General features: G+C 36.9%; 1 protein-coding gene across 2 annotated transcripts in view; it reads right to left on the bottom strand.

The window, feature by feature from the left end:
- MSI2 (musashi RNA binding protein 2) overlaps positions 1-23,353 on the bottom strand; it is a 986,805-nt gene that overhangs the window by 173,412 nt on the left and 790,040 nt on the right. For both annotated transcript variants that reach the window (XM_053707533.1, XM_053707534.1), the window contains exon 10: positions 9,572-9,646. In XM_053707533.1, the coding sequence (XP_053563508.1) occupies positions 9,572-9,646 (75 nt within the window). The remainder of the gene's footprint in view (positions 1-9,571; positions 9,647-23,353) is intronic.

Below are 23,353 nucleotides of genomic sequence, written 5' to 3'. Positions count from 1 at the left end.
CATTGTCCCTAAGTAACCAGCTCTATTACCAGCCCTTAAAAGGGCCTTTTGCAGGGTATTGTCCCAAAGTAACCAGCTCTATTACCAGCCCTTAAAAGGGCCTTTTGCAGGGCATTGCCCCAAAGTAACCAGCTCTATTACCAGCCCATAAAAGGGCCTTTTGCGGGGTATTGTCCCAAAGTAATCAGCTCTTTTACCTATAGTCTAATCCCCCTACACCGCCGCCACCTATATTAAATGTATTAACCCCTAATCTAATCCCCCTACACAGCCGCAACCTATATTAAATATATTAACCCCTAATCTGACCCCCCTACACCGCTGCCACCTATATTAACCCTAATTATATTAGGGTTAATATAGTTATTATATTATATATATTAACTATATTAACCCTATCTAACTCTAACACCCCTAACTTAATTATTATTAAAATAAATCTAAATAATATTAATAATATTAACTAAATTATTCCTATTTAAAACTAAATACTTACCTATAAAATAAACCCTAAGATAGCTACAATATAATTAATAATTACATTGTAGCTATTTTAGGGTTTATATTTATTTTATAGGTAACTTGGTATTTATTTTAACTAGGTACAATAGCTATTAAATAGTTAATAACTATTTAATAGCTACCTAGTTAAAATAATTACCAAATTACCTGTAAAATAAATCCTAACCTAAGTTACAAATACACCTACACTATCAATAAATTAAACTACAAATATCTAAACTAAAATACAATTAAATAAACTAAATTACAAAAATAAAAACACAAAATTACAAAAAATAAAAAAAGATTACAAGAATTTTAAGCTAATTACACCTAATCTAAGCCCCCTAATAAAATAATAAAGCCCCCCAAAATAAAAAAATCCCTACCCTATTCTAAAGTACAAAAGTAATCAGCTCTTTCAAAAAACCTTAAAAGGGCTTTTTGCGGGGCATTGCCTTAAAGTAATCAGCTCTTTTACCAGAAAATAAAAATACAATACCCCCCAACATTACAACCCACCACCCACATACCCCTATTCTAACCCACCCAAACCCCCCTTAAAAAAAACTATCACTAACCCCCTGAAGATCTCCCTACCTTGAGTCGTCTTCACCCAGCCGAGCCGAAGTCTTCATCCAATCCGGGCGATGTCTTCATCCAAGCGGCAAAGAAGAGGTCTTCCATCCGGGCGATATCTTCATCCAAGCGGCAAAGAAGAGGTCTTCCATCCGGGCGATGTCTTCATCCAAGAGGCAAAGAAGAGGTCTTCCATCCGGCCGATGTCTTCCTCCAAGCGGCATCTTCTATCTTCTTTCTTCCGGCTCCATCTTCAGACCTCCTACGCGGAACATCCAGCTGGCCCGACGGACTAACGATGAATAAGGGTTCCGTTAAATGACGTCATCCAAGATGGCGTCCCTCGAATTCCGATTGGCTGATAGGATTCTATCAGCCAATCGTAATTAAGGTAGGAAAAATCCTATTGGCTGATTGAATCAGCCAATCGGATTGAGCTTGCATTCTATTGGCTGTTCCGATCAGCCAATAGAATGCGAGCTCAATCCGATTGGCTGATCCAATCAGCCAATCGTATTGAAATTCAATCCGATTGGCTGATTCAATCAGCCAATCGGATTTTTCCTACCTTAATTCTGATTGGCTGATAGAATCCTATCAGCCAATTGGAATTCGAGGGACACCATCTTGGATGACGTAATTTAAAGGAACCTTCATTCGTCGTTAGTCCATCGGGCCAGCTGGATGTTCCGCGTAGGAGGTCTGAAGATGGAGCCGGAAGAAAGAAGATGCGGCTTGGAGGAAGACATCGGCCGGATGGAGGACCTCCTCTTTGCTGGTAAAAGAGCTGATTACTTTGTACTTTAGAATAGGGTAGGGAATTTTTTTATTTTGGGGGGCTTTATTATTTTATTAGGGGGCTTAGATTAGGTGTAATTATCTTAAAATTCTTGTAATCTTTTTTTAATTTAATTTAGTTTATTTAATTGTATTTTAGTTTAGATATTTGTAGTTTAATTAATTTATTGATAGTGTAGGTGTATTTGTAACTTAGGTTAGGATTTATTTTACAGGTAAATTGGTAATTATTTTAACTAGGTAGCTATTAAATAGTTATTAACTATTTAATAGCTATTGTACCTAGTTAAAATAAATACCAAGTTACCTGTAAAATAAATATAAACCCTAAAATAGCTACAATGTAATTATTAATTATATTGTAGCTATCTTAAGGTTTATTTTATAGATAAGTATTTAGTTTTAAATAGGAATATTTTAGTTAATAAGATTAATATTATTTAGATATATTGCAATAATAATTAAGTTAGGGGTGTTAGGGTTAGATAGGGTTAATATAGTTAATATATATAATAACTATATTAATTATTAACTATATTAATATATATAATAACTATATTAACCCTAATATAATTAGGGTTAATATAGGTGGCGGCGGTGTAGGGGGGTCAGATTAGGGGTTAATATATTTAATATAGGTGGTGGCGGCGGTGTAGGGGGATTAGATTAGGGGTTAATATATTTATTATAGGTGGCGGCAGTGTAGGGGGATTAGATTACAGGTAAAAGAGATGATTACTTTGGGACAATTCCCCGCAAAAGGCCCTTTTAAGGGCTGGTAATAGAGCTGGTTACTTTGGGGCAATGACCCGCAAAAGGCCCTTTTAAGGGCTGGTAATAGAGCTGGTTACTTTGGGGCAATACCACGGAAAAAGCCCTTTTCAGGGTTATTTATAATTTAGTTTAGGGTAGGGACATTTTAGTATTTTAGGGGGTAATACATTTATTATAGGTGGCGGCGGTGTAGGGGGATCAGATTAGGGGTTAATACATTTAATATAGGTGGCGGCGGTGTAAGGGGATTAGATTAGGGTTTAATCATTTTAATATAGGTGGCGGCGGTGTAGGGGGATTAGATTAGGGGGTAATATAGTTAAAATATGTGGCGGCGGGGTAGTGGGCACACATTAGGGGGTAATAATTTTAATATAGATGGCGGCAGTGTAGGGGGATTACATTAGGGGTTAATAATTTTAATGTAGGTGGCAGCGGTGTAGGGGATCACATTAGGGGGTTAGACATTTAATGTAGGTGGCGGCGGGGTCCGGGAGCGGCGGTTTAGGGGTTAAACACTTTATTAGGGATTGCGGCGGGGGATCGCGGTTGACAGGTAGATAGACATTGCGCATGCATTAGGTGTTAGGTTTTATTTTGCAGGTAGTTTAGGGAGTTACGGGGCTCCAATACTTAGCGTAAGGCTTACTACGCCTGCATTTTGTGGCGAGGTGAAAATGGAGTAAGATTCTAGGTTACGCCATATATAGGATACCAAACCAGCGCAATATTTGGCGTTGCCGGCTTTTGCGAGCGACGCTGCATATCGGATCGGGCCCCTGTTCTTAAAGGCACATTAAACACTAAATATATTTCATGAAGATCACTCTAGTTATGAGTGCCGCCATTTTGAAAGATAGGTTTTTACTAGAGATGTGCATTTGGTATTAAGCTCTTTTCAGAGCCAAATATCCTCTTGTGCAAATCAAACACACTAAGATCTGTGCACATCCAGATATTTGTCTGTTTGACTTGCACAAGAGGATATTTAGCTCCAAAAAAAATAAAAATACGAAAAGCAGCCTCCGACTTTCACATTCGGCAGTGAACAAAACTGCCAAATGCTCATCTCTAGTTTTTACTGCAGTTTTCTGAAGGGGAGTTTCTACAAATGTACAAACAAGTCAGCAATGGAATGCAGTGAAAACCATGTTTTAACAGGGTGGCGCAGGTGACTAGGAGGCGGAAGGGAATAACCGCAATACTATTCCTAAATAACATATTTATTGTTATTTATTGTTTATTGTCCCTTTAAATGGAAAATGTATGAGTAATGACCCACAGAGGACGCATAAGCCACAAATTAACATGCATATGTCTGGGTTTATGTTCCAAAAATTGGCACAATATACTACATACACAGAAAACCACACTCAAGAGGGAAAAGGTGAACAGTTAAAGGTAAACGCTCACCTGAAAACACAAAACCTAGTAACATATAACGTGATATATACAGTGCTGTGTCAGGGTAGGATCAAGATTTCACTATCCAAAATGTCCAGACATACCTAGATAGATATTTCCCATCCAACAAACCTCCTCTGCCTGCAGCTCAAATAATGCACTAAAATAGGATAACCAGAAATGATGGGGGCCTAAAAAAAGCATTGCCATAGTCCATGTGGCCCTAGGAGTGCTCTTGCACCTCAGGGGCCTGTGAAAGGCGATCATCAGCAGCTGCAGCAGCACTCCCTCCCTTTGCCTCCCCCACAATAGGTACAAACTGAAGCCAACAGAAAGAGGTGAAATATAGCAATGCAACCTGTAGTATCTGAATTTTATGTTACCACAAGACAGTGTTTAGCTTTTATAGTATTAAAAAATGAATTAAATTACAAAAACACTATTGGCCATCTGGTATTGCAGTCTAGCACACCTCACAGTATTGGGAAATATATTATGTGTGTGTTTAATAGCCATACATTTATATGCCGTCTTTAGGGTTCTATAATGGTGATCTGTGGCCCTCGTGGGTTAGGCGGTTAATTTGGTTATTACTGGATTCGAGGAAAGTAGGTAGAGAGATACAATGACAGAAACCTTCATGTATCATGATCTCAGAGTAGGGTGGTAGATTTATGCAATACAATTCTATTAGAGATGGTAAGAAAAATGACTAAGAGAATTCAATAATGCCTGGTATTTGCATAGGCTATTCTATGTAATAATTAAGCTTACACTTCAGAAGGGACTATGGGCAGACTTGATGTGCCTTTATATAACATAGGTTTGTGTACAAGCATGAGCAAGTAAACACTTTGGTTAGTTTATTATTAGTGTTATCTTCTCATTGGTCCTTTAAGAAAATAAACAGCTATATAAATAATTTCTATCATTTGATAGGTTGGATGTGTCATTCTTACCAAATAACTAATACATTGTAGGTTATGATACAAGCTGTCCATTTGTATGGCCATAAAATGGTCAATTGGGTGAAGTTTAAAAGAGGCCAACCCTGTTCTCAATAGAGCTGTTCTATATAGGTTGCCAAGACAACCACAGGTATGGGGTCATGGTATCACTGATTTATAAAACTAGTGGGCTACTCAGTATACTGGTTGCTATAAAGTTTTCAAGTACTATAACTGTATTACATGGTCAGGCCAAAATGTTCGGAAAAAGGTCAAGTGTGTCTTAAAAAAATTGTGAATTGTGTTTTACACAAGAAAAAAGATTCTAAACAGTAAAGGAATAATATTAGTGATTGCATGTCACTTAAAGCTGCATACTAGTAAAAAAGTATTTCCAAGTTATTGCCACATATGTGTTTAAAAACAATACCCAATCACTATAACGTGTATCGTTATAGCTTTATCACATAGGATACTAAACTGTGTTACCTATATGTTAAAGCTATAAGGCTATTAGGTAGATGGTTTTAATGTTGTGGCTGATCAGTGTAAGTTTAACGCTGTTGCTATACGATATTTTGTGCTACTTTGCATTTCTGTTTTGCCTTTTCCTTGGGCTCAGTTCTAGAGTCTTGAAGGCCATCATTTCAACTAAAATCTATTGCTTCTCCAATAAAACCTTCTAGCTTATTATATTAAAAATGGCATTATAAGAAACTGACTTAAGTAAGGGTGTGTATTCTTTTTACACTTGCCCTTGCATAAAGTGATGGGTCAATTCATTCTTATTAAAGGGACAGTAAACACTTTAGAATTACAAGATTTTTCATTCTTAAAATAGATTAAGAGACAGATAACAGACGGCAAATAAAAGACGAAAGGCGTAGGCTTGGACTTTTTGCTTGACCACAAGTGGCTGCAGATATTGTAATGTTCTTTTAAAATACTGCTTAATAAAAGTTATGTTTTTCCATCTTAAGGACGTTCACTAGAATCTGTTTTTGTAAATTAGGGAGAGTTGCGTGAAAACGTTCTAAAGCTTACCATGTACTCATTCAGTTTTTTAGGACTAGAAAAAAATGCGCACAATTAAATATCTTACATTATAATCTCAACATGATTATTCTTCCTGTAAGTAAAGTTAATTTCTTCTCATCTCCGTGTTTACCTGAATTCTGTCATCAATGCACATTTTTATTTGACATACTGTATTTTTTCATTACAAAATGTGTTATTTTTTTAAATTACAACTAAGGAATAACTATAAAATCTTTTCCTTTCTATAATACACATAAACCAACTTCAAAGAGAGGAGCGCATACCTTAATTGTCTAATTTGCAAAGAGTGAACTGATGGGATCTTAAAACATATAATTAAATTTTATGCAACAATGTTAGAATTTTGATTAGAACAACTGATGGCTTGTGATGGGTTTAACTGCTACGGTAATTTATGTCCCTACTCATACAGATATGGACTGTTTATAATAATGTAGAAACCAGACTGACAGAAGCCAGGCTATACAGAATTAATTGACCAGCATGTGCAAGTACTGGCTAGCGAACTGCATTTGGCGCGGTCTGAGAGCATTCTGTGGCTATGCCACTCTGCATATTGGAAAGACAAAATCCTCAACACCACATTCTGTTTTACACATTTGTGCTGAATATTCATAAGATAATCACACTAATGCGTGCACTTAGAATGAGTAATTTGTACTGCTTGAAAATATGCTTGTCATGAAGTCAGTATGCTAAAACCAGCAATGCCATATCCTTTTAAAATGACTGCATGTTTAAAGATCCAAATGGGCTAGATCCCAAGAAATAAAGGTTAAGAGGTTTTGGAAATGAAATGGCTAAAACATCTTGGTGTGTTAATGAACACATTTCCTCCCAACTGTAAGGTAAAGAGAATTTTTTTCTTTCATAACTCCGATAGAGAATTCAATTTTGAAAAAAAGATTCCACTTTACTTCTATTATCAAATTTGCTTCGTTCTCTTGTTATTCTTTGTTGAAGAGATATCTAAATAGCGTGCACATAACAGGAAATAGTGCTGCCATATTGATAATGTATAACATTGTTGTAAAACTGCTGCCCTATAGTGCTACACTCCTGAACTTACTTACCTGCTTTAAAACAAAGGATAACAAGAAAACAAAGACAATTTGATAATAGAAGTCATTTGAAAAGTTGTTTTAAAATTGTATGTTCTATCTGATTCATTAAAGATTTTTTGGGGGTTTTTATGTCCCTTTAATGTAAGTAGGTGTAATTATTCCTCCCAGCTTACCAGTGTTAATGTGCAACTTCTAGACCTGTAGCATCGGTCGGCTTCTTTTGTCCTACTCTCAGGAGCACAAGAGGCCACTCCTAATTTATATAAAGATTTTCACATGACTAAGGGGTGTACCCCCAACACATTTACCATTCCTGTTTTATAACCAGAAGACCCAGTTCTTTAGTTTTAAGCCACCCATAGCTACTCTGTATTCTCTAAGTTTTCTACCCCCTCCATAAACAGAAGATTTTAAAGTATTTTTTAAAGGGGGAGAGTTGACTGTAAACATTGACCTTGAGGTGAAATTGGATCTCTATCAGTGCTCTAGAAGTAATTTATTATATTTTGTGATTTGGTGTTATGAAGAAGAATATTCCATTACTCACAGAGGCAATGCGTATACCTCCAGAGAAGCAATCCTTATGACTCTAACCTCTGGGCATTTAGGAAATGCTCCTCCTCAATCTCTGCAGCCTCAGTCTCCACCCTCAAATTCTCTTCTACTTAGTGCAATTACTGTCCCATACTGCAACACATGCTCCTTAAATTAGTTCCTGATATCACACTTCCTTTAATCCAAGGAAAATGAGAGTTGGCTTATTTATAGATTAAATTGGCAGTATATCTATAACAAACTGGCAAACAAATTAGCACATTCTAAATGTAACCTTGGAGGAAAACCTCCATAAGAATAGCAGAAATACAAGGACCATCTATTTCTCAGCATTTCCTAAAGAACCACATAAACCTTCAGAAAACGCCATAGAACAATTAGTGATAAACAGCAAGAAAAGAGAGGAGTATGGAAGGAGACAGGAGAAAAACTACAGATTTTACTATATGCTTTAAACTTGTAGGACACTGTCCATCTAGTGTTTGAGCAGCAAATTCAGCTGATATAGACAGAGATAAAACAACACATATGAAAGAAGTCATTTATCTTTTCCGGTGACGGTCCAGGCACAGCATTTTTGCAATATAGTGGCTTTGTTAAAAAACGGCAAACTGCTATTCAGACTATATGTGGCATACCTTTCTTTGTATAGAAAATAATTAACTCCAAGCATCTAACACTGGAATAAACTTACAGGGAGAGAACAGAAAGGCACCATTTCTACCATACAAACTAATGAGCTGCTTTATTCTCACTTTACAGACTGGGTTCCTGTAATCCTGTTTTATGCAGTGAGAAATGACAGTAGACAGGGCCTAAATGTTTTATATTTATTTCACAGCAGTTCTTTATCAAATGCAGAAGAGCTGTGCATGCATTATACACTCAGCAACCATGCATAGTGTGGAGACATGCTACTGAGCATGTGCATTAATGCTTCCACAACCCAAGTGTAAAGCACTTGTGCAAAGCATGAAACAGCTCTAAAGGACTGCAATTAGTGGTATCCCAGCAGTGCTTGGGCACAGCTGCAAAAAAACAGCTGAGATAGTAACAAGGATTACAGGCCTTCAATCTGAAGCCCTGCTGGTACTAGATTTGTTTGGAGGGAGCAAACACACACACACCTTCCAAAGTTAGTCCTTAAGAGTTAAAAACAAGTCAGGATATTACAAAGTCTTGCTTGAGCACAAATGACTACATGAAGGTCTGTTACTTGAAGCCACACGTGTCCCATGTCCTTAAACCGTATCCTGCTAGTCCTGTCTTGAAATCATGATCGACTCCTCCTCAATAAATATATATTTATATGAGTAAGTAAAACAATTTAATGGAGATCTCATTTACTGGACCTTTGGGATGTTATTCAAAATGAAAAAATTGACATTGCAAAATCATAAACCTAAAAAAAGAAGTGCATTAACTTTAAGACAAGCACACATGTTGCCCTCATATTTATAAAAAAGAAACCAAAAGAAACATTAGATAAACACTCTGCGTTCACATAGAACAAAAATGACACTTTACAAGTATGAAAACATCACTGTCATTCTCTTATATAAAAATTAATGGATAAAAAAATTGAATGTTGTAAAACTAGCGATGCCTGTTATTGGTACAAAAGCAAACTTCCCAATGCATGGCAGGAATAATTTGCAAACAAATAGAGTAAAGTAGTGGAGACGATGGGACTAGAAAAGTAAGTAATGAAAATGATTGGAAGAAAACCAAAAGCCTAGCTCAGTATCAAGCCAATGAGAACTGTTATATGGAATACAGGGCATAATGTGGTAAATAACACCATCAAGAGGAGCACATTTTTATTCATTGTTACTCAAATATTTCAAACAAGCATTTTGCTAATAATAAAGTAAAAAAAGAAGACAATACCTGGGAATTGATAGCTGTAGCTCGGTGCAAATCCAGGGTATCCTCGACCATATGTTGCAACAAAATTTGGATAACCTTAAACACACAATAAATAGCAATGTCAGATCCACATTCTTAAGTAAACACATTAAACAACATACTTGATGTAGTAATAAATATGATGTTAAGCCAAACTAAACTTTCAGTGTGCCATACAAATCAGTACCATCCTGTTTTATGTGAGGCCATACACACTGTTTATGTGGTTATAATTTTAAATAGAGGTTTTGAAGAAAGAAAGAAAAAAAGATATGAAAAACACACACATATATATATATATATATATAGAGAGAGAGAGAGAGAAACCTTGAGAAAAACAACAACCAGGGTGCTGGTAATGATATAAATATGGAGAGATTGTCCCCGAAACGTCACCACAATAAATAGAACATGGAATCTTGGCTTTAATCCAGAGAATGCGGTCTGCATGTTTTGTGTGTGTGTGTGTATGTAATACGTATGTATGCATGTATGTACACGAATTTATGTATATACAGTATATATATATATATATATATATATATATATATATATATATACATACATACATACACACACATATATACACACATATATACATATACATGCAGTGGTCTCCCCAGGACCTTTTTAATAGATGCATCACTGGCTAAAACCTAAACCAATAGTACCCCACCCGGGTACTTTGTAATGCCTTTCAGCAAGTTTTCTCCAGGGAACCCTGATATATATATATATATATATATATATATATATATATATAGTAGACGATTTCCAGTTCAGCCCACCAATGGTCAACACGCCTGGGTGCAATGATATATCGTAAAATAGAAAACAAGAGAATGCACTCTCAGGACTTTTTGCAAAAGAAACCAATTTAATGGAACGTTTTCGGGGTTCACAACCCCTTCATCAGCATGCAAAACAAACAAAATTCAACTCATTTATAGTGTTACATATCAATTACATCACATCAACCTGAGTGTCTCTCCAAAGGAAAAGTGCGCCAATTTTTTCAATTTGGAACGCATCTTGCGTTCCACAGTGCTACCCGAAACCGGAAGTTGTGCTGCCTCACTTCCGGTTTGCGGATTAGATAAACAAACATAAAATTAATGATGAAATTATACACTCTACAATTTTAAACGTATTTAGGGTGACATACTAATGTAGAGACTTTTTATAGCAAAATTGTGCCACATTATCGTAAGTGCCTAAAAAATTTGTGATAAATATACGTTGTCAAATGTTACTGCGTCCAGTCGGCATGTAGACAGTAACCATGGTGATCATATACAATCCGGTTTACCCGAAAGTGTCACAACTTATGTGGAATTTATAGTTATGTGCCAGCTGAATGGGACCACAATTTTCTTAGTGTCAGAAATAGCGTACTATCAAGCTGTATACGATCATATCGCATATTAAACATAATCGTTAAAAAATTAAAAAGTTGGACCATATAACAGTACATGTGATTAGAGTGGCAAATTGTAAATGAGAAGCAAATATAATGTTGCAGATATGGGTGCTGTGTCTTACAATGTATCACCAGTATATTGAAGCAGAATGACGTTTAGCATGTGTGCTGCTACAATGTATGTGCAAACAAATAGATATATTGAATGGGAACAGTATACAGAAAAAGGAATATATGTAATATATGTAATATTGTAGGGCTGTGCTGTTAGGCTGCTCTAACGCTGGGGCACCATTTTCATATGCATTCAATTTGGCCATTAAAGGATTATAGCTTGCATCAGCCAAATGTGGATGTAAATGACTATGCACAAAATCGTATAAGGAAGAAAACCTTATTTTAAAATTCTATCCTCAAATATAATTGTAAAACAAACGAGGATCTGCAAAAAGAGGTAGTTATGGTAATGGTCAAAAGGACATGTAGCTCATGTGGATACTGTCCACCTTTGGGGTTTATCCAAGTGGATGTAATAATTTTTTATGTCCATTTTTAAGACTGGTGGTGCATATTAAAGCAGTGGGTAATGGCTCCCAGCGGACCAGGCTTCCACGGAGAAGGTGGAGACAGATGTCCCCCTCTAAACCATGCCGTTAGGCGCACAACACCTTCCCCTACAACTAGGGGAGAGTGGAATGTGTGCCAAAACGGAGCCACAATGTCCACCTGGCATACCCCAAGTATGTAGCACCCCAGTTGTTGATCACATAATGCTCTTAAAGTCCGGCATGGTGTTCAGGCCACCTGGCTGTATTGTGCCTAATCTGAACATCCACTGGGCCTCTCGTTTCAAGAGTTGCTTGTTCCGGTCGCCCCCCCCGATCCAGTGGGGGTATGTGGTCTATTAGGATATAGCGGATGGAATACACTGAGTGTGCCTTCTTAGCGCAATGTCGCGCCACTGGCTGTTCAGAGTCACCGTTTTTAAGTGCTGTCCTTATGGCGTGGCGGTGATTGGCCATACGCTCACGAAGTGTGCCAGAGGTCTTCCCTATGTAGAAGCAGGAACATGGACAAAACAATAAATATATAACGTGAGTGGTAGTACACGTTATGGAGTGTCGAATAGAAAATGTTCGATTAGTGTGTGGGTGATGGAAAACTTTAGTACCCACTAGGCCATTGCACGTTGTGCAGCCCAAACAGCGATAGGAGCCTTTTATATTCCTTTTCTTCACAGTCGAATAACTTTGTTTGGGATCCGTTTTCACCAGAAGATCTTTGAGATTGGTTCCCCTCTTAAACCCAACCATAGGTCGTAGATTCTGAGTAAATGTGAGTTTTGGGTCCGAAGACATAATTGGCCAGTGTTGTCTGAGAATCTGGCCAATGTTTTTTGTCTCTGGAGTAAAAGTGGTAGACATAATGAGCTTGTCACTAGCGTCCCTTTTGGGTTTGGGAATAATCAATTCCGTCTGTGTTAGCATTGAAACGGATTCCATGGCGTCCTGTATTATCGGGATCTTGTAGCCCCTGTTCTGGAACCTCTCGCCCACTCCTTTCAATTGGGAGACCCCAGCTTCAGGATTAGAATTGTTGCACATTGTTCTTATGCATTGTGATTTTACAATGCCTTTTAGTAGGGCTGGGGGATGGCAACTATCTGCCCTTAGTATAGAGTTGCGGTCGGTGGGTTTATGATATAATGTGGTTCCTAATTTGTTGGAATCCTTGAAAACTGTCAAGTCCAAGAAATGAATGGATACGGTATCCGCTGTCATCTTAAACTTGACGTTGTTGGTAGTGTTATTAAACACATCAAACCATTTATGGAGTTCCTCCAGGCCCCCTCGCCACACCAAGAAAATGTCATCTATGTATCTGTAATAACAGATGATGGATACATTCGGAGTGTTCCACAGATACATGTTTTCAAATTGTGACATGTAAATGTTGGCGTACGAGGGGGCCATGGAGGAACCCATGGCTGTGCCAGCAGTTTGCAAATAAAAACTATTTTCGAATCGAAAATAGTTTTTAAACAGGCAGAATTCAATGAGGGACAATAGAAATTCTACTGGCGGACCCTCATAGAGGGGGTTACCCGTGAGGTGCTCTTGTATGGCTTTAAGTCCATCAAGATGGGGTATGATGGTATACAGACTGTTGACATCCAGAGTGACGAGTAAATCGTCTGGCTGGATATCAACAGTCCGTATTTTACGAATGAAATCATTCGTGTCCATCACATGAGACCGTGTTTCTTTCACCACTGGCTGTAAAAGTACGTCCACATATTGTGCTACAGGCTGGGTGAGTAAATCCCTAGCTGACACAATAGGACGGCCCGGTGGGTGGTCTAATGTTTTATGAATTTTGGGGATTGAATATATATACACACACATATACACACACATATATACATATACATGCAGTGGTCTCCCCAGGACCTTTTTAATAGATGCATCACTGGCTAAAACCTAAACCAATAGTACCCCACCCGGGTACTTTGTAATGCCTTTCAGCAAGTTTTCTCCAGGGAACCCTGATATACACACACACACAAAGGTATATATATACATATATATTTATATAGCACATTGTGTGGCGGCCTCTGGTAGCCATAGTACACGGCTGGATTGTGTAGGGTGTTACATAACGTTAAAGGTTTGGTGTATCAGAGGGGAGTGCTGAAATGGTGAATCCTTTTGCACTGTATTGATGTCTGAAGACAGGAGCAACTGCGAAACGTTACAGGTTATAATAAATTTTTTAGTAAAAGTTCCAGCGAGTGCTTTTATATATATATATATATATATATATATAGATGCAAGCATAATTTTAATAAACTTAAACGGATATTTTCCTACGTACTTACATTTAGCTAAGGTATTTATTTTTTAGAAAGTTAGTAATGTGCGAGTATATTCACTTGTAGTTCAGTAGATTTTGCAGGAACACTGGGATGTGTTTTTTTTGCATTGTGACAATGTAATGCTTTAAAGCAGCAGGGGCCCAGACGGCCCACTGATTCTTCTGTGGTCCATACCCATTTCCCGGTGTTCTTGAGTAGGCAGAGACACTTCATTTTTAAATATAAAAGATAAAGACACTACTGTTCCTTTCATGCTTAAAATAGCTAGAGAATAATAAAAATCTTAAAGGAACAATGTATGGTAATAATTTATTCCCCTTAATGTGTTCTCAATTACTTGTTATACCAGCTGTAGATGATTCAAATGTATTGGAAATTACTCCTTTTGGTTATTTTTGTATTTTAAATAGCTCAATAAAACCACCACCCATGGCTTTCAAGAACATGTCGATTGAAATGGGCTGAGTCTGCAAAAAGAGCAGATGTTACCTCACTCTCGGCCAGATTACGAGTTTTGCGGTATGAGGGATGCGGTGTTAACTTGCACGTTATTGTCACCGCTCACTTACCTACAGCGCTGGTATTACAGGTTTTCAGAAACCCGGCGTTAAAAGGCAAGAAGTGAGCGTAGAGCAAAATTGTGCTCCATACCGCACTCCAATACCAGCGCTGCTTAAGTCAGCGGTGAGCTGGTTATACGTGCTCGTGCACGATTTCCCCATAGACATCAATGGGGAGAGCCGGCTGAAAAAAGTCTAACACCTGCAATAAAGCAGCGTAAAGCTCTGTAACGCAGCCCCATTGATTTCTATGGGGAATCACATTTTATGTTTACACCTAACACCCTAACATAAACCCTGAGTCTAAACACCCCTAATCTTACAATTATTAACCCCTAATCTGCAGCTCCGGACATCGCTGCCACCTACATTATATTTATGAACTCCTAATCTGCTGCCCCCAACATCGCCGACACCTACATTACATTTATTAACCCCTAATCTGCTGCCCACAACATCGCCGACACCTACATGATGTTATTAACCCCTAATATGCCGCCCCCAACATAATAAACATATTAACCCCTAAAACGCTGTACTCCCGCAACGCAAACACTAGTTAAATATTATTAACCCCTAATCTGACGCCCCTAACATCGCCGCTACCTACCTACATTTATTAACTCCTAATCTGCCGCCCGCAATGTCGCTGCCACTATATTATATTTTATACTGATTGGAACAGCCAATAGAATGCAAGCTCAATCCTATTGGCTGATTGGATCAGCCAATAGGATTGAAGTCCAATCCTATTGGCTGATTGCATTAGCCAATAGGATTTTTTCAACCTTAATTCCGATTGGCTGATAGAATTCTATCAGCCAATCAGAATCTGAGGGACTCCATCTTGGATGACGTCATTTAAAGGAACCATCATTCAGCAAGAAGACGTCGATTGAAGAGGATGCTCCGCGCCGGATGTCTTGAAGATGGAGCCGCTCCGCGTCGGAAGGATGAAGATAGAAGATGCCATCTGGGTGAAGACTTCTGCCCGTCTGGAGGACCACTTCTGCCCGTCTGGAGGACCACTTCTGCCGGCTTCCTTGAGGACATCTTGCCGCTTGGATGAAGACTTCTCCCAGTAAGTGGATCTTCGGGGGTAAGTGTTAGGATTTTTAAGGGTGTATTGGGTGGGTTTTATTTTTAGGTTAGGGCTTTGGGCCGCAACAGGGCTAAATGCCTTTTTAAGGGCAATGCCCATCCAAATGCCCTTTTCAGGGCAATGGGAAGCTTAGGTTTTTTAGTTAGGGTGTTATTTGGAAGGTTGGTTGTGTGGGTGGTGGGTTTTACTGTTGGAGGGGTTGATTTTGTATTTTTTTTTACAGGTAAAAGAGCTGATTTCTTTGGGGCAATGCCCCGCAAAAGTCACTTTTAAGGGCTATTGGTAGTTTAGTTTAGGCTAGGTTTTTTTTTATTTATTTTGGGTGGGCTTTTTTATTTTGATAGGGCTATTAGATTAGGTGCAATTAGTTTAAAGATCTTGTAATTTGTTTTTTAATTTCCGTAATGTAGTGTTTGTTTTTGTAATATAGCTAATGTTATTTAATTTAGTTAATTGTATTTAATTTAGGTAATTGATTTAATTATAGTGTAGTGTTATGTGTTAGTGTAACTTAGGTTATATTTTACAGACAAATTTTTTAACTTGGTAGTTATTAAATAGTTAATAACTATTTAGTAACTATGCTACCTAGTTAAAATAAATACAAACTTGCCTGTAAAATAAAAATAAAACCTAAGCTAGCTACAATGTAACTATTAGTTATATTGTAGATAGCTTAGGGTTTATTTTATAGGTAAGTATTTAGTTTTAAATAGGAATTATTTAGGTAATTATAGGAATTTGTATTTAGATTTATTTAAAGTATATTTAAGTTAGGGGGTGTTAGGGTTAGACTTAGATTTAGGTGTTAATAAATATAATATAGTGGCGGCGACATTGGGGACGGCAGATTAGGGGTTAATAATATTTAACAGTTTGCGAGGTGGGAGTGTGGCGGTTCAGGCGTTAATATGTTTAATATAGTGGCGGTGATGTCCGGAGCGGCAGATTAGGGGTTAATAATTTTATTTTAGCGTTTGCAATGCGGGAGGGCCTCGGTTTAGGCTAGCTAGTTTATGGGTGTTAGTGTACTTTTTAGCACTTTAGTTATGAGTTTTATGCTACGGCTTTGTAGTGTAAAACTCATAACTACTGACTTTAAAATGCGGTCCGAATCTTGACGGGATAAGGTGTACTGCTCACTTTTTGGCCTCCCAGGACAAGCTTGTAATACTGGCGCTATGGATGTCCCATTGAAAAAAGACTATACGCAATTTGTGTAAGTTGATTTGCGGTAAGGCCAAAAAAGTGTGCGGTGCCCCTAAATCTGCAAAACTCGTAATACCAGCGGTAGTAAAAAAGCAGCGTTATGAGGCTTAACGCTGCTTTTTTACTCATAACGCAAGACTCGTAATCTAGCCGTCTGTTTTTATACAAAGGCAAATACCTAGGTGTTTACACATTCATGTTAAAGGGACACTGAACCCAAATTTTTACTTTCGTGATTCAGATAGAGCATGACATTTTAAGCAACTTCCTAATTTACTCCTATTATCAAATTTTCTTCATTCTCTCAATATCTTTATTTGAAATGCAAGAATGTAAGTTAAGATGCCGGACCATTTTTGGTGAACAACCTGGGTTGTTCTTGCTGATTGGCAGATAAATTCATCCACCAATAAAAAAGTGCTGTCCAGAGTTCTGAATAAAAAAAAAAGCTTAGATGCATTATTTTTTTAAAAATAAATATAGCAAGAGAACGAAGAAAAATTGATAATAGGAGTAAATTAGAAAGTTTCTTAAAATTGCATGCTCTATCTGAATCACAAAAGAAAACATTTGGGTTAAGTGCCCCTTTAAGTGTAGTTTCAGTGAGCAAAAACAGCTATTTCAATTGCAAAATAAACATAAAGTAGTAATTTGCAATACATTTAATTGAATACAATGCAACTGGTATAACAAGTCATTAAGATAAAACTAAGAGGGAAAAAATATATACTAAACACAGTGCAATTACAATACATTTGTGTCGCTATAGAATAACATATCAGTTAAGTCTTAATGTTTTTTAAAAAAAAATTTTTACTGCAATTATTATTCAAAATCTAAACTTCACCCACCATTTGCCTTATGTGGAGGAATTTAGTCCACAAACAACAAGGGTAGTAGGCATGTTTATAATATTAGTATGAAGTGCGTTGTTTTGAAGCTGTTATCTGATAAAGGAAATTAGGGAAAATTTGTAGCAGGATTAGCCTTAAGAAGTCCGCAGAGGGCAGTTCGAGTTCTGAAAGTTAAAAATTGTTCATTTTTCCCAGTGGTAAATTACATGAAAGGGGGCAAAATAGATTATGAAAATATACTGCAAATTTGTTTTATCATTCATATCTAAACGTTGTACATTCTCAAAGGGTTTCCTGTTCCTTTAGCTGTGATTCTAGTACTGTGTAGTGAGGTGGTGTGGAGGCTGCATGTGCCTTAGGGAATGATACTGGTCACTTCCGTACCATGTTCTGTGGTCATGTAACACAAGGGAGCCCAGCAGCATCTATGATAATGATATCTATACATTGTGTCTCAAAAATTTAAAGGGTTACAGAAATGATGAGTATATGGATTCAACATAGCTTATTGGGGGGGGAGAGCATAAATCTGGTGCGTTACAAACCGTACAGTAGAATTTGCTCCATGGAAAGTCAGTCATGCAGCAGGCCCTGATATAAGGCTTAATATCCTTTTGTTGAACACATTGAATGGTTTACTGTTTTGTGTGCAGCAATAAAATGCACTTTGCTACCCCAAGCCAGATAAATGTCTATACCTTTTAGCAGGAAAAGTAAATGCCAAACGCTGAAGCTAAACACAGCACAGGTTTGCGATGACATTTGGAGAGCTTAGAATGAATGTACTTTGCATTACAGCTATTGACAGTTTGAGATAACGGTACTAGTAATGCTTTCTCCCTAGAGCAAAGAGTACCATAGTGAACATATCAGTGCTAGATTGTGAAACTCGATACACTTTGTGAAAGAAAGAAAAACCCAAAAAGATAAGATTCAGCGCAGGCAATGTACCATCTGAAGAGATCCGGAAACACGTTAAACCAACACTTATTTGGCCACTTTTACTTGAAAGGGTGAGCAGGTGTTTATGTAGATGACAAGCAATTATAAGGAAATATGTACCAAAAAAAGAGACCTGTTATCTTATGCAACATATACAATATGCCTTGTGTTGGCAGTCAGGTCTAACAAGGTCACGTTTGTATACACAGTGTCTGCAGCTAGACGACAGTCCCATGTGTCAACGCACCAGCTGCAATGGTTTTTATTTCATCAGAACTCAATAAATCACATTTACAGTAAAATAGTAAAGAGATTTTTAACTAAAAATTTAAATCCCCCATAAAAAATCTGTTAAAAACATACTTGTAATGTACTTAAATGGTTTAATTTTGTCCAACTTTCCACCACAGAGAGGATGAAGTACGTTATAAACTCTGACCCTGAAACATAGTTTGAGCAGTATAGGTGTTCATTTATATCTGTCTTTGATTGGCCACAGCAAAAGATATAAATATTTAGATCCAGCACTACAGAATTTTGCGACACTATACAAATAAATGATAATAACAACAACATACTCAAGAGGCTTTTAAGGGATGTGTTCCTTGACTGCAAAGCAATGGAGATATTGCTAACACACTGACACATTAAGATGCATTTGAAATACCTTTCTATTTAAACACCTTTCCCTTTTTAGCCCCCCACCCCCAAATGTGACTTGTGCAAAAGCTGCTCATATACGTGAGAGTACAATGTCCCTTTATAGGTAACCAGTACGGCTCTGTATAATGCCAAGTGCTATGTCTAATCAGCACAAAAGACTCTACTTGCTTTCTAAAAGGATCTGCACAATATAAAATATTTTCTATCATCTCAGTAGTTTCTATATAACATATTCCCCTAATCTTCCAATAATGATTTTTTTCCTAGACACGCCAATTTTTAATAAGAATTGAAAATACTTGAAAGTAGAAAAGTCAATGAGACTATTGATGCAAAGTACATTTGAAAATATACTTGAGAAGCTTCTTTTTAAAACAGAAAGAAGGGGTTAAATCCACAGCATCAGAACTAGACTTTGAGTGTATATTGAAAACCTGTTAGTTATGAAATGTAACTGTGGCCCAGTTAATAAATGAATCCACTTCCATTTTGCCTTAAAAAGCTACATATTTCTGTGAAGATTTGTGCTTTAGTACACTCTATGCGCGTGCTTGAAAGGGTTACGTGGAAACAGTAGCTGCACTAGGTGTATGAAAGGTGATTTATTAAAATCCAGATTATCTGCTGAAACCAATCTCATGCACCTATAAATTACAGGAAAAGCATGCACAATATACTGCGCTTACACACTGTAGTTATATTTTACAGTGGCTAATGAAACATTTTATGTGAGGTTTTATTTTGAGTTGAATATTCATTTAAAAACAAAAACAACACCCACTAAGCCACCAATTCTAATGCTGGCATTTTGATATAGTCGCATTGTGAAATAAAAGAACATTAAACTCAAACCTAAATCTTACTATTTTTTTTTTTTTTTAAATTAGGAATAGTGGCACACATTCAATATGAATTTTATCCACTTTTCTGTAAATTTGCTTAGCATAACAAAGAATAACTTCTTCACAAAGAAAGGAGTAATAATAATGTATCTTCTAAATATACTGACAGAGAAATGAAGTACAGAATTTTCTGGGTGTCAGATTTCCTTTAAACTATCTCTTCACTGCAAAATGATTTTTACAACTCAGAATGTGTATATTATGCTACTTTTTATATACTATAAAGTAAAAAGTGATATACTGTATAAACTAGGGATATCCCTTTAACAGACAGTTTTTTTCAGACAATCACCATTAAAGGGACAGTTTACTCAAAAATTTTCTCCCCTTTAATTTGTTCCCAATGATCCACTTTACCTGCTGGAGTGTATTAAATTGTTTACAAGTAGCTCCTTTACCCTTATATTGGCATTTGAAATTGTTAATTTAGCATGTGGTATCCCCACCTATTCTGAAAGTTTGTGGCCGCGCGTACCAGCTATACATAAGCTTTGTAAACACAGCCAGCAGAAGAAATTACACTGCCAGTGTGATAAAGCAGAGATAAGGTAGTAAAATGTTGATTTTCCATTGTTCTCTCAAAGTATTGGTGATTGTTTAAGGACAGATATAAGATAAAGAAGCAGGTATATGTATACAATGTGATACAGTAATGAGATCTGATTATACCTACAAGCTCAACCTATTTTATTAGGCTGTGGCTTCAAAACACAAAATCCGAGCTTTAATATACAGAAATAAACCTTAAAAAGCTAATTTTCATACATTTTTTACTCTGCAGTTGGTAAAAAAAGCAATTGTAAACACATTAAGGGAAAAACTATTTTACAGTATACTGTCCCTTTAATGTGGGTCTTTAAAATGTGTGGAACATAATCCATGTAAATAGGATACTTGGAAAAAAAAGAAAAATCCATATGATCTTAAACTGCTAATATAATAGAATATAGAATAATTAAAGACTAAAGCACTGATTTGTTGAGGGCGCATTAATTTACAAAATAATTACAGATAAGGCAGCATTTCGCTTCTATAACCAAAAGACAACATGACAACTATGCATATTTTCTAGTCTCCCGCATGCATTCCCTATCTGGGCACCATCTCACAAGCCTAACCAAGATAAAATGTGTTGCTTCTGTGTCTGACGGGTCTAATCATAAGCCCATCGTTGAACATCTTTCAGGTCATGGCAGATGAAATCATAAATTTATAATACAACATTACTTCAATTTTCCTCATCATTTGCTACTGTGATGCCCGGCTCTGCTCTAACGAGTCACAGCCCCAGTCTGCGCGGGGAAATTGGCTGGCTGAATATCAATAGCGCATTAACACCATGCCCATGTGGATGCTTCATCAAGCCAAATTATAGTCAGGATGACCTATCCACTGCTCCCATTAGGAGCTGTGCTCATCCTGTGCCGGCCGACGAACAATTTGTTTGCTTCAATACTTCCAGGGAATGATCAATCTCACAATAATTATGTCTTGTCACTAAACTAAAAATAAGAAGAAATCACATCTCTGCTTGGATAACCTCCTTCAGATCCTAAAACATAGGCACTGTAATGAAATGTATTAACATCTTCCTGACCACACCAGTGACATGTCACCTCCAGTGAAAGCATCAAACTGACATTTAAACATATCACTAAAATGGACCATTTAATAATGTTCACAGTACCCACATACTTAGACTTCAAACTGTTGCATCTATTCATCAGGATTTAGCCACTTCACACCAAGATAACATACCCTTTTTTTATATTTAATACTGGAACCATGATGGGTAGTTCTCCACATGCATTATCAATGTGATGACCACCAATATATGATTTTGTATATTAGATTGCGGGTAAAATTGTGGCCTATTACTTGTGTGACTAGGTTTAAAGATATAGATGATGTGGCATCACACATCCTTAATGTTCAGTAGTGAAAAGATACATACTCCTTAATGGGGCAGTATACATCCATTTTCATGTAATAGACACTACTATAAAGAATAATATAAACAAATAGTAATCTAAAAATCCAGTATAAAACCATATAAAAACTTACTTAGAAGCTTCCAGTTTAGCTCTGTTAAAAAGGTAGCTGTAACACCCACTGCAAGTGGGAAATATCAGACACTACCCCCCTTCTGCTTCCTTTGCATATGAAAAGACCCTTTACACAAACAGGAGCAAGCTAGAGTAGGTATACATCAGTATTCACCTAAAATGTTGGGGCTTGGTTAGAAGTCGGAAAATCAGATCAATGTTATTTAAAAATAAGCAAAACTATACATAAAAAAAACCAAAACTGTATGGGCTATATAAATGGATCATCTACAAAACATTTATGCAAAGAAAAATCTAGTGTATAATGTCCCTTTAAGGCAGTATTTACTACTAGCATTCACCCCATTCCCCATAAACAAGGCACACACACTACTTTTCTCACAGTCTTATTAATTTAAAAAAAATTGCATTCAAACCAAGCAGATTGTTATCATGGCTTTGAGGTGGCCCTTTAAAGAGAAACACTTTGGGGAGAGAAGAGAGGGATTTTTCATTAAAAAGAAGTTGGGTGAGAGGCTAGTAAGTGGCACCTATAAGCACTACGTGTAAAGTAATTCAGTCAAGACTTATTTTAGTGAGTGACTTTAGCCAGACAAGCAACTATTGCTGTCTGTCAGTTTTAAACACATACAGGGTGCCACATGCAATACTGTTTCAGACATGCGAGTACTTAATGCTCATCGGGGAAGCTTTAGACTTAAGGTTTTTTTATGAAATACTTCTTGAATGCTGCTGTGCTATTTCAGCTTCTGTACAGAATGATGCACATGTTGTCAGGAGGAGTTATTAAATGGTTCATCATTATCGTAAATCAATCATTACAAAAAAAGACAGGCACTAGGATTTGATGTTAATCAGATTATTTTAAAAGCCACTTAACCAAAAAGCTGAAGATGAGCCCACATTATTAGATATAAATTGTGCACGCAAGGTCATCTCGGCAGGTGCCCGTGCATGTTCAAGCCTTGACAAAGCAGACTGATTTCCTAAATGTTTGAGCACACATGTAGTTCTCATTTAGTATAAAGATTTTTTTTTTCATGCAGCAGAATAATCCTCTCTGTAGATATTAAAACAGCTGGAGTGTCCTGAGAGAGGTAAAGTAGAAACATCACAAACCAACGATAAATGTTTTTAACCCTTGGTTGGTAGAGATGACCAGGGATAGGCA

Source organism: Bombina bombina, chromosome 3, assembly GCF_027579735.1.
Source record: "Bombina bombina isolate aBomBom1 chromosome 3, aBomBom1.pri, whole genome shotgun sequence".
NCBI classification, from domain to species: Eukaryota; Metazoa; Chordata; class Amphibia; order Anura; family Bombinatoridae; genus Bombina; species Bombina bombina.
This window is presented reverse-complemented; position numbering and strand designations above follow the sequence as displayed.